General features: G+C 50.1%; 1 protein-coding gene across 3 annotated transcripts in view; it reads right to left on the bottom strand.

The window, feature by feature from the left end:
• Window positions 1-1,205: 1,205 nt before the first annotated feature.
• The window catches only part of ACSBG1 (acyl-CoA synthetase bubblegum family member 1), a 75,200-nt gene continuing 57,726 nt past the window's right edge, over window positions 1,206-18,679 (bottom strand). For all 3 annotated transcript variants that reach the window (XM_075576085.1, XM_075576084.1, XM_075576086.1), the window contains exons 10-14: window positions 6,050-6,283; window positions 5,334-5,551; window positions 3,391-3,530; window positions 3,057-3,303; window positions 1,206-2,654 (exon numbers count right to left, since the gene is read on the bottom strand). In XM_075576085.1, coding sequence (XP_075432200.1) covers window positions 2,578-2,654; window positions 3,057-3,303; window positions 3,391-3,530; window positions 5,334-5,551; window positions 6,050-6,283 — 916 coding nt within the window. In that variant the 3' untranslated portion in view covers window positions 1,206-2,577. The remainder of the gene's footprint in view (window positions 2,655-3,056; window positions 3,304-3,390; window positions 3,531-5,333; window positions 5,552-6,049; window positions 6,284-18,679) is intronic.

Here is an 18,679-nt window from a genome sequence, read left to right as displayed (position 1 = left end):
TATTGAAGATTAATTACCTAAGCTGCTGATTTTGATTCGTTCTCCCGTGATCGATCAGCAACGATCCAGCTTCCCAGGGTTCAGTAAATGGCCGCCTTTCAGTTTCAATCAATCCTTCAGTCAGTGTAACTCAGCAGCTACAATGTATCCTTATATTACTACAGTAACATTATCTATTGTTGCAGTTTGATGCTCAAACTGCTGGAAACATTGGCAACAAAGTATCACAAACAGGAACGTGTTACAAAGATCTTGCACTGCTGGGGAGGCGGGATAAAGCCTGTTCTAGAAATCAACGGATGCTCAGTGTATTAAAACACTAAAAATGGTATTAAGTGGCAAATAAAAAAGTATCGTATATTACAGAACCCATTTAAGAAAAAACACATGTAGGGTATTGCATGGATTGCTCTTATAAAACACCTTCCCTGTACAGGGGTGGCCAAACCCGGACCTCAAAGGCTACCTGCTTCAGCACAGGTGGCTATATCGGGCTCAATCTTTGATTGAGCCACTGGTGCTGAAGCCGGGATATCCCGAGCAGCTGACCAGTTGGGGATCCTTCAGGACTGGGCCGCCCCTGGGCTGAGCTTTCTGTATTTGCCTCTAGCTGTTTCTTTTCCTGCTCCCTGATTGCCACATTGTGTTTTTATTCCTGAAATGTAGGAATAACCCCAAACTAAAAGTGTAAATGCCATCCGAATACATCCCCCTCCCCTTCGTGACGTCCCAACTCCTGCTCTCAAGAATCCCCAGCAGGTCCGGTTTTAAAAATATCTTCGACAGAGCCACTGATTGCGTCTTCCGTGCTGAAGCAGGGATATCTTGAAATCCTGACCTGTTGGTGGACTGGAGTCTCACGTCCCATTGAGGACTGGAGTTGGCCAACGACAGCCACTGATTTAGCCAGATGTGCTGAAGCAGGGATATCCTGAAAACCTGTCCTGTTTGGGGATTCTTGAGGACTGCACCTTGGGATGGGAGAGGGGGGAGAGAGAGACAGAAGAGGGGGAAATATGGTTGCACCTCGAGATGGGAGAGCGCATGAGCGAGCTGGAGGAGGCTGCAGGTAGCTCTGCCTCCTGATAAATTGGAGCAAGTGAGAATCGGCTCCCGAGGTTGCATATGGACACTCTACTGCAGGCTTTAGGCCTGTTTAAAGAATCGTCAAAAGAGAATAAAAAACGGCTAACAACGATGAGAAATAGGGTCATCTGGTTTAATGGTCATCACATTGGACAATGCATTGTGTGGCCCCGAGGAGGGAAGGCAGTAAACAGACAATTAGAACATCTCGACGTAAAACAGTCTTGCGTTTGTTTATTGTGACGATAAGGCACAGAGTGTAATATGCAGGCAGGAAACGCTTCACGGGCGCATCGTTCTCTAATGTTACGCTTTCTATTTCAATTGCATCAGCTTGGTAACTACATAAAAGCGGCCGCCCACGGCAGGGACTCATCTGAGGGATATTTGCGTCTACTTAACGCCTCCCTAATTACTCCTATTCCTGTGTGTAATTGTACATATACAGCATGCACAGAGGCGAAAAGGATTTGTGCCCGGGGCAAATTCTACCAACTTACCGCCACCCACCCTCTCCCCCCCTATTAAGCCCTCACCCCCCTGGCAGACCCCATTAGACAGCAGACATTCCCCTGAACCTTGATTCCCTGGCACCAGTTTGTGTCTGGGCAGAAATGTTCTCTTGCATCCGGCGCGACCCCTACTCCTGGTGGTAGTGATGGGCAGACCATGGGCGCTGCTGTGAGTGCCCGCACAACTGGGTAAGGGGGGTACTGGCCAGGCAGACACATGGTGACCCGATGCCACCTTGTTGTGGCACAACGCCACCCGAACCCAGCACATGTTGGCCGAGCAAATGATTAATTACCTCGGCTGGGGTAGTTCTCCCGCTCGCCCACCTTCGCTCTGCTGTATGTGTATAGATATATAGCAGTAGTGTCCATGCGTTGACAATTACTCTCGCATCATTCCGAATACATATATTCTGAGTATATATTCTATTAGTGACTGAACTGTTCAACTGTATTTAGTTTTTTTTCCTCTTGGTATAAAAGTCATTGAACATGCGGCATTATATAACAACACTGAGCATGTTTTTGCACTTTGGGGCTCAACTTGGCACACTTTCTGTAAAAGTCAATGTTTGGGGGGGGAGGCTTTACTTCAAGATAAATGGGTGGAAGTGTCATACTCGTCACCAGTGTACATTGCAGCACAGTCGTTTTTTCACAGACGGCGACAGAAAGGGACAGTAACTGATGAGGGATAGAAGTGTGACAGTGGTAGGGAGTGGAGATGCTTACTGAACCCAGTAGGTGCCACAGCCCGTGGCATCGCTGCCACGATTTTCAGCTTGTCCTGCGCCACACTGTCTCCTCCCCCGGGACTTCTTCCATGTGTGTTAGGGTGAAGGTCGTGCTCAAGGTCAAATCTAAGGAATGGCCACTGTGTGTGTGTCTGAATTCTTTCTCCTACGCACTGTGCTCCCTAAAACCTACCTCTTCTGTACCATACAAAGTTACATTTGCCACCGGCCCCCGTGTGTGTGCGTTACACTTTGTAAAAAGAGTCCACTTCCTTCTTGTACTTCTCCAGAATTGCCTGACGCTTTAACTTCATTGTAGGCCCTAGAAGAAATATACAGAGGAGGGTAATGTACATACCAGCTGTATAGAAGAAGCAACAGTGACATTTCAGTGGGATTCCCTCTCGCATGCGCCATACACTTCAATGGGATCTCCCTCTTACACGTGCCATACACTTCAATGGGATCTCCTCTTGCATGTACCATACATTTCAATGGGATCCCCTCATGTACGCACCATACACTTCAATGGGATCCCCACACAAGTCCGAGGCCGACCCTTCTTAGACACAACAAACGTCATTGAGATCACCCACTTAGAGCATACTTGTAAATGGGATCCTCAGACTTACACACAACATACTTGCCATTGGGATGCCCTCTTCACAATCAGTCACCTGGCCGATAAATAGAAAGCAGGTAGAGAGAGGTCGGTCCCACTCACCCATCTCCCCGCCGGATATGGAGAAGTCCTTGGCCAGTATTATCCATTTCTGGATGCGCTGGGCGTTGGAAGCTGCCTCTCTGTTCACCTTATCGATGCCACCTTGAATGGCCCTGTAGACCGCCTGGTCCTTCTGTCCCACAATGTCTGACACTGTGGTGGCTTTGCTGCCGGTGTCCTGGCAAAACCGGATCGCTTCTTGGGTCAAGTTATCTGTTGGCTCCGAGGTGTCTGGGTCCACAGTACTCTGAGGGAACGACACATTGTACAGACTGCAATACATTCTTAGTGAGGGCGCTATAACACGCGGCTACAGGAAGTGGAGTACTGGTACCTTGAGGGTGAGAAGCATTGAGAGGAACTTCCTCCTGTCCCCGATCAGCACCGCAGTGCTAACAATCGCCAGCTGCCTCTTCACTGCATCTTCTATGAGGACGGGAGGGACGTTCTCTCCACCAGCGGTAATAAGCAACTCTGCTCGGGGGAAACACACATTATACTCCGACACACGCGTGTGTGTATATATACACAAACAAACACGGTTGGGTCCGGAAATAATTGGACACTGATACAAGTTTTGTTATTTCGGCTGTGTACCAAAATAAATTCACGTTACAGTTAAATAATGAATATGGGCTTAAAGTGCAGTCTATCAGCTTTAATTTGAGGGTATTCACATCCAAATTGGAGGAAGGGTTTAGGAATTGCATCTCTAATATGTAGCCCCCTCATTTTCAAGGGACCAAAAGTAATTGGACAATTTACTCAAAAGCTGTTTCATGGACAGGTGCGGGCTATTCCTTCGTTATTTCAGCATCAATTAAGCAGGTAAAAGGTCTGGAGTTGATTCCAGGTGTGGCGTTCGCATTTGGAAGCTGTTGCTGTGAACCCACAACATGCGGTCAAAGGAGCTCTCAATGCAAGTGAAACGGCATCCTTAGGCTGCAAGAAAATAGAAAATCCATCAGAGAGATAGCAGGAACATTAGGAGTGGCCAAATCAACAGTTTGGTACAGTCTGAGAAAAAAAGAATGCACTGGTGAGCTCTGCAACACAAAAAGACCTGGACGTCCACGGAAGACAACAGTGGTGGATGATTGTAGGATCCTTTCCATGGTAAAACCACATAACAACATCCAGCCAAGTGAAGAACACTCTCCAGGAGGTAGGCATATCATTATCCAAGTCTACCATAAAGAGAAGACTTCACGAGAGCAAATACAGAGGGTTCACCACAAGGTGCAAACCATTCATAAGCCTCAAGAATAGAAAGGCCAGATTAGACTCTGCCAAACAATATCTAAAAAAGCCAGCCCAGTTCTGGAACAGCATTCTTTGGACAGATGAAACTAAGATCAACCTGTACCAGAATGATGGGAAGAAAAAAGTATGGAGAAGGCTTGGAACGGCTCATGATCCGAAGCATACCACATCATCTGTAAAACACTGTGGAGGCAGTGTGATGGCATGGGCAAGCTTGGCTTACAATGGCACTAGGTTACTAGTGTTTATTGATGTTGTGACAGAAGACAGATGCAGCCGGATGAATTCTGAAGTGTATAGGGATATATTGTCTGCTCAGATTCAGCCAAATTCAGCAAAGTTGATTGGACAGCGCTTCACTTTACATATGGACAATGACCCAAAACATACTGCGAAAGCAACCCAGGAGTTTTTTAAGGCAAAGAAGTGGAATATTCTGCAATGACCGAGTCAATCACCTGATCTCAACCCGATCGAGCATGCATTTCACTTGCTGAAGACAAAACTTAAGGCAGAAAGACCCACGAACAAACAACAACTGAAGACAGCTGCAGTAAAGGCCTGGCAAAGCATCACAAAGGAGGGAACCCACCGTTTGGTGATGTCCATGCGTTCCAGACTTCAGTCATTGCCTGCAAAGGATTCTCGACAAAGTATTAAAAATGAAAGTTTTGTTTATGATTGTGCTAATTTGTCCAATTACATTTGAGCCCCTGAAATAAGGAGACTGTGTATTGCAATTCCTAAACGTTTCCTACGATATTTTTGTTCAACCCCTTGGATCAAAGCTGAAAGTCTGCACTTCTATTGCATCTCGGTTGTTTCATTTCAAATCCATTGTGGTGGCGTACAGAGCCCAAATTATGAAAATTGTGTCAGTGTCCAATTATCGCCGGACCTAACTGTATTTATATATATGTTTTAATTAAACAGGTCACTTTGTTCCTACGTGGGACTGACCCTGTCATTAAAGGTTTTCTAAGAATTTACACCCAAAACATTTTGGGATCTTACCTTTAATCCTTCCGGTGACCTGCAGGAAGCCGTCTGCGTCCATCTTTCCAAGATCTCCTGAATGTAAACAGCCCTCATCATCAAATACCTCCTTGGTTTTGTCCTCCATGTGTAAATATCCCATGAAGACAGTCCTGCCCCAAAAACAGATCTCTCCGTTCCCATCTGCATCTTTGTTCACAAGCTTTACCTGGCACCCGGGCACGGCCTTACCGCAACTGTAAGGAAGGTTCAAGAGTCAGGTAGAGGAAGTGGAACGTATTCACTGCCACGGGAGAGTGTAACACAGTCATTATAGTAATGGGTTAAAAAGTCAGTCCCACGTAGGGGCAAGGTGACCTAATGATAGGAACGTGTTTAATGGATTGAAGGGTCAGTTCCACGTAGGGGCAAAGTGACCTAATGACAGGGACGTGTTTAATGGGTTGAAGGGTCCGTCCCACGTAGGGGCAAAGTGACCTAATGACAGGGACGTGTTTAAGGGGTTAAAGGGTCAGTCCCACGTAGGGGCAAAGTGACCTAATGACAGTGACGTGTTTAATGGGTTAAAGGGTCAGTCCCACGTCGGGGCAAAGTGACCTAATGACAGGGACGTGTTTAATGGGTTAAAGGATCAGTCCCACGTAGGGGCAAAGTGACCTAATGACAGTAAGGTGTTTAATGGGTTAGCGGGTCAGTTCCACGTAGGAACAATGAGCCGTAACCCGCAGCATTACCTTTGGAAGCGCTGAGTGTCTGGGCCAGACATGCAGTGGGGACCCGAAGTCTCGCTCATCCCGTACGCCTCATACAAGGTGATATTGAGGCCCAGGAAGAACTCCAGGGTTTCTGTTGTGACAGGAGCCGCCCCAGAGAAATGCTTCTGACAGCGAGACAATCCCAGCGCCCGGCGGATCTTCGACAATACCAAGAAGTCCGCCAGAGTCGGGAGGAATGGCTTCGGATCGCCACTAAACCAACAAAGAAAGGACATCTGACTTCCGAAGGAGCGGCTCAGTGAGCAAAGGCTCTGTATACAATAACACTGAGTGTGAAGCAGGGGAACCTGGTTCAATTCCCAATGTCACCTCCTTGTGACCTTGGGCAAGTCACTATATCTCCCTGTGCCTCAGTCACTAAAAACATACACTATCTTTTGGGGAGAAGGAGATGTAATCAGAATGGTAGAGGAGGATATATATATATATATATATATATATATATATATTGTGACAGAAACCAGGGGATGGTAATAAATTCCGTATATAGGGCTCCCAGGATACTAAACAGTTTCTATCCTGTTTGGCCTGGGAGTGCAGCCTTATAATACATACACTCCATCCCACAGTTTGGCAAGCGCTGGAACTGAGGGATGAGAGATCCAGACCAGAGTTTGTCTGCTGCCTGATTTCTGTCACCTGTCATGCTAATTAGGAATCAGGTATGTAAGACTGTTTTCCTGTTTGCTCTGGGCTCTCCACAAGAGCCAGGAGGCTGGAAGGCTGCTGAACTACAGAGGGGAGAAGCCTCTTCCCCAAACAGGTTCAATCTTTCTGTTCATTTGTATAAGACTGCAAAAGTACCTTGTTTTGTTGTTGGGAGTGGAAAAGCCACTTCCAACCTTGAGTCAGGGATATCTAAGTTAAGTTATCGCTCAGGTGAGCAGCTTTTGGTTTGATCTGTTTTCTGTTGTATGCACTGTGGCAGTCTCAGTGCCTGGGACTGAATAAACCAGGCATAGCCTGTTTAAAGGAACAGTACGTGACGCCTCATCATTTAACCTACCCTAAAAGACCGTGTTCTAAACAGTCCCGGACAAACGACGGAGCCCCAGAGTAAGCCGTTTGTCACATATGGTGGAGAATGCGGGCAGAACACTAAAAGGTCTGGGGGTTAAAGAACTTTAAAGAAAAAAAAAAAATAAAAGTTTTTTTTTCTCTCTCTCCAAACAAGATGGAAGACGTGGTGAGTGCGCTGGTACGCAATGTCGCTGTCCAGAAAGACGCGAATGAAGCCCAGCAAAAGATTAATGCAACCCTGCAACAGGCGAATGAAACCCAGCAACAGCTGTTAATAGCCCAGCAAGAGACTAATGCAAACCAGCAACGGCTGTCAATAAACCAGCAAGAGACTAATGCAAACCAGCAACAGGCGAATGCAAACCAGCAAGAGACAAACCGCTTGCTGAGAGAGGAGCAACAACGGTTCGCCCAGGGCTTACAGCAGGAACTAGAGATCCTGAAGGAGACTATTAGTAACCTTCCACTGGCAGAGGCAGCCCCAGTCCTGAAAATGACCAGGGCAAGCCACTACCTTCAGAAGATGGGACCCTCGGATGATGTGGAAGCCTATCTTCTCACGTTTGAACGCACGGCACAGAGAGAGGGATGGCCAGAAGCTGAGTGGGCTGGTCTAATCGCACCCTTCCTAAGCGGCGAACCCCAGAAGGCTTACTTTGATCTAGAGCCAGCCGAAGCTAACGTTTATGCAAAATTGAAGTTCGAGATCCTCGCCCGCCTCGGCGTAACCACGGCTGTTCGCGCACAAAGGTTTCACGCATGGTCCTTCACGATGGATAAAGCCACCCGAAGCCAGATGTATGACCTCATCCACCTCGCCCGGAAGTGGCTACAACCCGAGATCAACTCAGCCAGCCACATCGTGGAACGGTTGGTCATGGACCAGTTCTTGAGAAAACTTCCCTCTGCCTTACGCCGTTGGGTCAGTCGGAGTGACCCCCACAATGCGGATGAGCTTGTGGCCCTCGTAGAAAGGTACAATGCAACAGAAGAGAACCCGCAACCCACAGTCGTGGAGCAACCCCACTACCCAAGGTTCCAGGACTCTTCCAGAGACGGTAAAAGGGTACCGGGGTTAAGGGGCGCTGAAGAGCGGCGACCACCTTCACGCAGCACCAGCAACAGTGGTTCGCACACTAAGGGCAATAGCCAACATTGGGAGACGGGAAAAGGCTCTAAGTGGGACACAGACTATGTACCTAAATGTGTAAATTGTCATAAGAGGGGCCACACAGCAAAAATCTGCCCACTAAATGATGAGCCCATGCAATGCAACAGCGTGGAACCTTATGCGCTGTTGTCCCAATGTATGGGCCCTAGCCCAGAGGACCCCTTGAATAACCATTTGTGGGCATTTGTAAAGGTTAATGGTAGGAGGGTTCGGGCACTTCTTGACTCTGGGAGCATGGTCACACTAGTGTCCGAATACCTCTTGCCCATTAAGAAGAAACAGGGAAACAGTTCACAAAGAGTGGCAATTTGTTGTATACATGGGGATAATCATGAATATTCCACTGGTGATGTTTTTTTTGAAACAGAGTTTGGTTCTTTAGATTTCAAGGTGGGTATTGTACCCAAACTGGCACATGATGTGTTAATAGGGACCGACTTTCCCCATTTTCTAAAAATGTGGTCCCCCGCTCAGAATAGCGCCCAGAGTTCAATAGCGGACCATAACGAAGTATTAGAAGAAACAAATCCTTTCCCTTTTTCAGAAATGGAGGTTGACGAGGGCCCAAATAAGAAGGGGGAAAAGGAGGAGTGCTGTAAAATTCCCTTCCCCATCACTACTTTGGTAGGGAATACCCCAAATCAAGATGTTGAGCAGACACTTACCACCCCAGAACCGGATAAGACCCTCGCTGACCTAGAGGTCAGTCCTGGGAGTTTTAAGAAGGCCCAGTGGGAGGACCCCACATTAGCGGTAGCAAGGGGAAATATACGGGACCAGAATAGTACTCCTGGCCAACCAGATAGGTCACTTGCTTACCCCTACTTCGAGGTAGAGTACGACCTAGTATATCGGGTTGATAAAAGGAAATCAGTTACAACTAAACAATTGTTGGTACCACGGACATTCCGTAACGTAGTATTACACCTCGCACATAGTCACCCATTGGGGGGACACCTAGGGGTGGAAAAGACAAAAGAAAAGGTTCTCCGAAGCTTCTATTGGCCTGGGGTTCTGGCAGAAATTACGAATTATTGTTCCTCATGCCCAGAATGTCAGATCACCGCCCCGTTCAAGGCGTACCGCAGCCCATTGGTACCCCTTCCCATAATAGAGGTACCATTTGACCGGATTGCTATGGATCTAGTAGGACCCTTAATAAAGTCTGCTAGGGGACATCAGCATATATTGGTAATATTGGATTATGCCACCCGATATCCGGAGGCAGTTCCCCTACGTAGCACCTCTGCTAAAAACATAGCAAAAGCGTTAGTAGTTCTGTTTTCCCGGGTCGGAATTCCTAAAGAGATTCTATCTGACCAGGGAACACCGTTTATGTCCCAAGTAACAAAAGAGCTATGTAAACTCCTAAAAATCAAGCATCTCAGAACCTCAGTCTATCATCCACAAACAGATGGTTTAGTGGAAAGGTTCAATAAAACCTTAAAGAGCATGTTACGGCGGGCGGTTGATAAAGATGGGAAAAACTGGGATTGTTTGTTACCGTACCTGTTATTTGCCATTAGGGAAGTTCCCCAATCATCCACAGGCTTCTCCCCGTTTGAACTATTGTATGGCCGACACCCAAGGGGCTTATTGGATATAGCCAAAGAGACTTGGGAACATGAGGTTACCCCTTACAGAAGTGTAATAGAGCATGTTGCCCAGATGCAGGACCGCATTGCTGCAGTCCTACCCATAGTGAGGGAACACATGGAGAAAGCTCAAGAAGCACAGAGGAATACGTATAATAAGGGTGCTAGGGTCAGAATTTTTTTTCCAGGTGATAGGGTACTAGTTCTGGTTCCCACCGTGGAGAGTAAATTCCTTGCTAAATGGCATGGGCCATATGAGGTCTTGGAAAGAGTGGGAGAAGTAAATTATAAGGTAAGACAGCCAGGTAGGAGGAAACCTGAGCAAATTTACCATATAAACCTACTCAAGCCCTGGAAAGATAGAGAAGTCTTGTTAACCCTAGTACCCCCAGGTCCGTCAGAGAATCAAGAAACTGACCCAGAGGTTAGCATAGCTGAAACCCTGTCTGTTCATCAGAAACGAGAGGTTCAGAATTTAGTGAGAAGAAACAAAGAAATCTTCTCTATACAACCAGGTAGAACTAGCGTAATTGAACATGACCTAGTCTCTGAACCGGGGGTCCGAGTTAACCTTAAACCGTACCGAATCCCGGAGGCCAAAAGAAAGGCTATAAGTTTAGAGGTTAAAAAAATGCTAAAACTAGGTGTAATTGAGGAATCCCAAAGTGGGTGGAACAGCCCTATAGTCTTAGTCCCAAAGCCAGATGGTACAACAAGGTTTTGTAATGACTACCGGAAACTAAATGCGGTGTCAAAATTTGATACTTATCCTATGCCCAGGGTAGATGAACTTGTAGAGAGACTGGGCAAAGCCCGATATCTCACAACCCTAGACCTAACAAAAGGGTACTGGCAGGTTCCCCTCACAGAAAGGGCAAAAGAAAAGACAGCCTTCTCAACCCCAGACGGCCTCTTTCAGTATAAGGTGTTGCCTTTTGGCTTACATGGAGCTCCCGCCACATTCCAAAGAATGATGGATAAAATTTTAAAACCACATGCTCGGTATGCTGCCGCCTACCTGGATGATGTGGTAATCCATAGTGAGGATTGGCAATCCCACCTTCCAAAGGTCCAAGCTGTGCTTGACGCAGTCCGGTCTGCTGGACTAACTGCTAACCCCGCTAAATGCACTATTGGTCTGGAGGAGGCCAAGTATCTGGGATATTCTATTGGCAGAGGTTTACTCAAACCCCAAACACTCAAAGTGGAGGCGATACAAAATTGGCCAAGGCCAGTTACAAAAAAACAAGTAAGGACCTTTTTGGGGTTAATTGGGTACTATAGAAGGTTTATTCCCAATTTTGCAACTAAGGCAACCCCACTAACTGACCTCACAAAAGCAAGAGGACCGCTAATGGTAAAGTGGTCCCCCGAAACCGAACAAGCCTTTAGAAGCCTGAAAGAAGCTCTCTGTGCCCAACCAGTGTTGGTCACACCTGACTTCTCCAAAGAGTTCGTAGTCCAAACCGACGCATCTGAGGTAGGGCTGGGGGCGGTACTCTCCCAGGAGTCTCAAGGTGAGGAGCACCCCATCCTTTATTTAAGTAGGAAACTAAATCCCCAGGAGAAAAATTACTCCATAGTAGAGAAAGAGTGTCTCGCAATAAAGTGGGCTGTAGAGACGCTCAAATACTACCTGTTGGGGAGAAAATTCCGGTTGGTCACAGATCATGCACCCCTTACCTGGATGTGTCAAAACAGGGAAAAGAATGCTAGAGTGACCAGGTGGTTCCTAAGCCTACAACCCTTTAAATTTTCTGTGGAACACAGGTCAGGGCACAAACATGGCAATGCTGACGGGTTGTCAAGGATGCACTCCCTAATATCCATGGTCGCTCATCCCTCGAGGTCTGAGCTGGGGGGGAGGATATGTGACAGAAACCAGGGGATGGTAATAAATTCCGTATATAGGGCTCCCAGGATACTAAACAGTTTCTATCCTGTTTGGCCTGGGAGTGCAGCCTTATAATACATACACTCCATCCCACAGTTTGGCAAGCGCTGGAACTGAGGGATGAGAGATCCAGACCAGAGTTTGTCTGCTGCCTGATTTCTGTCACCTGTCATGCTAATTAGGAATCAGGTATGTAAGACTGTTTTCCTGTTTGCTCTGGGCTCTCCACAAGAGCCAGGAGGCTGGAAGGCTGCTGAACTACAGAGGGGAGAAGCCTCTTCCCCAAACAGGTTCAATCTTTCTGTTCATTTGTATAAGACTGCAAAAGTACCTTGTTTTGTTGTTGGGAGTGGAAAAGCCACTTCCAACCTTGAGTCAGGGATATCTAAGTTAAGTTATCGCTCAGGTGAGCAGCTTTTGTTTTGATCTGTTTTCTGTTGTATGCACTGTGGCAGTCTCAGTGCCTGGGACTGAATAAACCAGGCATAGCCTGTTTAAAGGAACAGTACGTGACGCCTCATCATTTAACCTACCCTAAAAGACCGTGTTCTAAACAGTCCCGGACAAACGACGGAGCCCCAGAGTAAGCCGTTTGTCACAATATATAAAGCAACTGTAAATATTACTGTATGTTCATTTGCATGTCTTAGACAGGTCTGCAACCCTGTCTTTCCCGATTGTCACCCAGCATACAGCGCTTCCACTGCAGCAAGGGATTCTGGGAAATGACATGCAAATGAGCACTCAGTGCCACCTTTTGTCTCAAGCTCGTATTACACAAGCCAATCCTCAAGCCACTGCATGCTGTTTTAAACACAGCTTTTAAACAGAGGCTGGGATGAGATGCAAAGCCATTAGACCTACTCACATACATGTTTCAACCTTGATGGGTATCATCAGTGTGAGGCTGTATATATATACAGTGCTTGACAAATCACCCAAAAATCCACTCGCCGAACCAAAAAATCTACTCGCCACCTAGCCCCGCCCGTAGCCCCGCCCCCCAAAATTACAATTAGCCCTCGTTGCGTGAGTGTGTGTGTGACTAGTTTCCTGCACCCATTAACCAGTGTCTGGACGTCCCTGCTTCACAATATCTAAAGCAGCAATCCCGCCTGGGATCTTACCTGATCCGTAGTCCCTCAGTGTCCAGTTACCCGCATTCCCGCAATGTTATATGTTGGAGGGGAGGTGTTTCCTACCTGTCTTCTGGGTTAGGGGGGATTCAGATTGTCTCCCGCGTGAAGCTTGAGTGTAGGTATATTTCAATTAAGATATATAGGGTAAACTTAGATATCCAGATCCAGAGTGTGGGAGACAGACAGAGAGGAGAGAGAGATACAGACACAGACAGAGAGAGAGGAACAGAGAGGAGAGAGAGAGAGACAGAGAGGGGAGAGAGAGACAGAGAGGAGAGAGAGACACAGACAGAGAGAGGGGAGTGAGAGAGACAGAGAGAGGGGAGAGAGAGACAGAGAGAGGGGAGAGAGAGAGAGGGGCGAGAGAGACAGAGAGAGGGGCGAGAGAGACAGAGAGAGAGACAGAGAGACAGAGACGAGAGACGACGAGAGAGAGACGGGAGAGAGATGGGAGAGAGACAGAGAGAGGGGAGAGAGACAGAGAGGGGAGAGAGAGACAGAGACAGGGGAGCGAGACAGAGACAGGTGAGCGAGACAGAGACGGGAGCGAGACAGAGACGGGAGAGAGACGGGACAGAGACGGAAGAGGGGAGAGAGAGACGGAAGAGGGGAGAGAGAGACGGAAGAGGGGAGAGAGAGAGATGGAAGAGGGGAGAGAGAGACAGAGGAGGCGACTGAATGATTGGGGGGGAGGGGGTGACGGACTGACTAGATGGGGGGGTGACTGATTGGGGGTACCTCTGGTGTCCTGCACACCCACACACCCACTCTCTCTCATACACACACACACACACACACTCTCTCATACACACACACACACTCTCTCTCTCATACACACACACACACACACACTGTCTCATACACACACTCCCATACACACACACACTCCCATACACACACACACTCCCATACACACTCCCATACACACACACTCCCATACACACACTCCCATACACACACTCCCATACACACACACTCTCCTACACACACACACACACACACACACACACACACACACACACACACACACACACACACACACACACACACACACACACACACACACACACACACACACTCTTCCATACACACACACACTCTCCCATACACACACTCTCCCATACACACACACACACTCTCCCATACACACACTCTCCCATACACACACACACACACTCTCCCATACACACACACACACTCTCCCACACACACACAGACACTCTCCCATACACACACACACTCTCCCACACATACACACACACTCTCCCACACACACACACACACTCTCACACACACACACACACACACACACACACACACACACACACACACACACACACACACACACACACACACACACACACTCTCCCATACACACACACACACACACACACACACACACACACACACACACACACACACACACACACTCCCATACACACACACACTCTCCCATACACACACTCTCCCATACACACACACACACACACTCTCGCACACTCTCCCATACACACACACACACACACACACACACACACACACACACACACACTCCCATACACACACACACTCTCCCATACACACACACACTCTCCCATACACACACACACTCTCCCATACACACACACTCTCCCACAACACCTACTACAAGAAGGGCGACAAGGGGATGGGAAAGAAAAGCAAAGGGAAAAAGAACAATAAAAATAATTTAATAATCATTTAATGCAGAAAATTTTTCAATTCCCAGTCAACATTAATGCCATGTGGGGCCAAGGTATCTAAAGAAAACATCTCTCTCTTGTTCAAGATGTTAATTCTGTCACCACCTCGCTTTAGAATCTCCACCCGGGGACGAGCACCGGAACGGGGAGGAGCATCCCCGCACCCACTTCCCACCCGGTGGGCAGCGGGAGCGCGGGGACAGAGGATCACCTCCACTACCACTTCCCACCCGGTGGGCAGCGGGAGCGCGGGGACAGAGGCTCACCTCCACTACCAACTCCCACCCGGCGGGCAGCGGGAGCGCGGGGACAGAGGAGCACCTCCACTACCAACTCCCACCCAGCGGGCAGCGGGAGCACGGGGACAGAGGAGCACCTCCACTACCAACTCCCACCCGGCGGGCAGCGGGAGCGCGGGGACAGAGGAGCACCTCCACTACCAACTCCCACCCGGCGGGCAGCGGGAGCGCGGGGACAGAGGATCACCTCCACTACCACCTCCCGCCCGGCGGTCAGCGGGAGCGTGGGGACAGAGGATCACCTCCACTACCACCTCCCACCCGGCGGGCAGCGGGAGCGCGGGGACAGAGGATCACCTCCACTACCACCTCCCGCCCGGCGGGCAGCGGGAGCGCGGGGACAGAGGAGCACCTCCACTACCACCTCCCACCCGGCGGGCAGCGGGAGCGCGGGGACAGAGGATCACCTCCACTACCACCTCCCACCCGGCGGGCAGCGGGAGCGCGGGGACAGAGGATCACCTCCACTACCACCTCCCGCCCGGCGGGCAGCGGGAGCGCGGGGACAGAGGAGCACCTCCACTACCACCTCCCACCCGGCGGGCAGCGGGAGCGCGGGGACAGAGGATCACCTCCACTACCACCTCCCGCCCGGCGGGCAGCGGGAGTGCGGGGAGAGAGGAGCACCTCCACTACCACCTCCCACCCGGCGGGCAGCGGGAGCGCGGGGACAGAGGAGCACCTCCACTACCACCTCCCGCCCGGCGGGCAGCGGGAGTGCGGGGAGAGAGGAGCACCTCCACTACCACCTCCCACCCGGCGGGCAGCGGGAGCGCGGGGACAGAGGATCACCTCCACTACCACCTCCCACCCGGCGGGCAGCGGGAGCGCGGGGACAGAGGATCACCTCCACTACCACCTCCCGCCCGGCGGGCAGCGGGAGTGCGGGGAGACAGAGGCTCACCTCCACTACCAACTCCCACCCAGCGGGCAGCGGGAGCACGGGGACAGAGGAGCACCTCCACTACCACCTCCCGCCCGGCGGGCAGCGGGAGTGCGGGGACAGAGGATCACCTCCACTACCACCTCCCGCCCGGCGGGCAGCGGGAGCGCGGGGACAGAGGAGCACCTCCACTACCACCTCCCGCCCGGCGGGCAGCGGGAGCGCGGGGACAGAGGCTCACCTCCACTACCACCTCCCGCCCGGCGGGCAGCGGGAGCGCGGGGACAGAGGATCACCTCCACTACCACCTCCCACCCGGCGGGCAGCGGGAGCGCGGGGACAGAGGAGCACCTCCACTACCACCTCCCACCCGGCGGGCAGCGGGAGCGCGGGGACAGAGGAGCACCTCCACTACCACCTCCCGCCCGGCGGGCAGCGGGAGCGCGGGGACAGAGGATCACCTCCACTACCAACTCCCACCCGGCGGGCAGCGGGAGCGCGGGGACAGAGGAGCACCTCCACTACCAACTCCCACCCGGCGGGCAGCGGGAGCGCGGGGACAGAGGATCACCTCCACTACCACCTCCCGCCCGGCGGGCAGCGGGAGCGCGGGGACAGAGGAGCACCTCCACTACCAACTCCCACCCGGCGGGCAGCGGGAGCGCGGGGACAGAGGAGCACCTCCACTACCAACTCCCACCCGGCGGGCAGCGGGAGCGCGGGGACAGAGGAGCACCTCCACTACCACCTCCCACCCGGCGGGCAGCGGGAGCGCGGGGACAGAGGATCACCTCCACTACCAACTCCCACCCGGCGGGCAGCGGGAGCGCGGGGACAGAGGAGCACCTCCACTACCACCTCCCACCCGGCGGGCAGCGGGAGCGCGGGGACAGAGGAGCACCTCCACTACCACCTCCCGCCCGGCGGGCAGCGGGAGCGCGGGGACAGAGGATCACCTCCACTACCACCTCCCACCCGGCGGGCAGCGGGAGCGCGGGGACAGAGGATCACCTCCACTACCAACTCCCGCCTCGGTTGCTGGATTTGTAAAAAAATAAATAATAAATAAAAATAAAAAAAATAATTTTTTTTTTAAATCACAGAACCGCTTGCGCTAAGCGGCCATTAGGCGGGGTCGCCACGGGTGCAAATCCGGCCGCGATTTGTCTAGCACTGTATATATATATATATATATAATCCACAAGAGGCCAGTCAGCACACTGTAATGAAGCAAAAGGCAGATGCTAGTCCCATAGAGAAACACACAGCATATGAACCAATCCAAAGACCAGTAAAGAGACAGCAAACTGCAAGGGGTTAATCCAAAAAAATCCTGTATTCAAAACATAGACACGTAAGCCGACGTTTCGGTCCCACACGGAGACCTTCCTCGGGGCCGTGCAACCAACAAGTGATAGTGACCATACATATATACCCCCACCCATGATGCACTACAACAGAGAAAACCAATCACCAATGCACAATCAGGAATGGCATTCAACATAGCTGTGCTCTGAACCACATACCCCAATACCTGTCAGGCAATTGGCCATCTGCAACCACGGACAGGGAGCAGGCAGTCCTGCAATCCGAGTAGCCCACACTGACACTCGTGCCCCGGTTACCAGCGTCAGTCTGGCGGCGCGTCGCATGTCAGGCATGCGCAGTCGAACTACAAGCGCTGAAGGCCGGAGCGCCAATCAGGATCAGGCTCCGTGCACCGCATTAGTACACGGGAGCAGTGCAAAGTATCCCTGGCAATGTAGAACGCCGGCAAGCAGCCTACGCATGCGCAGTGTTGAACTCTGCCACTGACAGCGACACCCACCATCCCGACACGGGCTCAGGGCAGAGAGATGGCAGACAGCAATTGGCTCAACATACACCACAAACAGAACCATAAAAGGAGATAATACAGGGTATCAGAGCACAGTCCATAGACGAAACCAAAACTGCATAAAACAAACAAGGGAAGTGTAGGTGTGCAAAGGATGTGACACAATGGAGACATAGTGACATCACACATAAAGCATGATACAATACTCGATCATTGTATAACATAAGCAAAAAAGCATTCATAGAAAACAGACTCATTTAAGCTCCTCATTGAGGCCTCCGGGAGTCATAGTCCGGAGCACGTAGATTAACCTGGCCTCATATATATATATGTGCTGAAGAACTCTGCAAACGCACCAGTGAGAAACTGAGAAACAAACTGATCCATCAACTATATGGAAAAAAACAGGAATTAGAACGGCAAAAATGCACAATACTCCAAACCCTGCAATTGCAAAGCAGTGCAAATACCAGCAAACTGGAAAAAGATATGCAAACTCTGCACAAGAGACTGCAGCGGAACTTAATCTATAAGAAACAGAAGAAACGACAACTCCTCTCTCAGTATGACTGCAGACCATGGACACAACATAAGGGATTTCAAACCAACAAAAAGCAGGACAACTACTTACAACTAGAAACCCCAACTGACTTTTCAAGACAGATACACACCGTCAACCCAGAAGAGCACACAGCCTGCCATGGAGTTATAAACCTGTCTGATTATAAACTCTCAAAACCTGAGACCTCAGTTCTCTCCAAAGGACTAACATTCTGTCCCACCACCAAACTGGATCAAATCCAATTATACTCGGACCTAGAAGAATTCTGCAGGAGACTACGACTGAAAGGATATTTCCACAAAAAAAGAGAGCACACCCATAATGACGGAGAACAACAAGAAGAAGAACACCTACTTCACACCACCAACAGGACGCAACGTCAAACTAGACGGCTACATACAGAGCTTCAGATCGCGAGTTTGCTCACTAGCATCAGCACAGCAGAAAAAAAACCAATGTACAACCTA

Source organism: Ascaphus truei, chromosome 18 (genome assembly GCF_040206685.1).
Source record: "Ascaphus truei isolate aAscTru1 chromosome 18, aAscTru1.hap1, whole genome shotgun sequence".
Classification (NCBI taxonomy): domain Eukaryota; kingdom Metazoa; phylum Chordata; class Amphibia; order Anura; family Ascaphidae; genus Ascaphus; species Ascaphus truei.
This window is presented reverse-complemented; position numbering and strand designations above follow the sequence as displayed.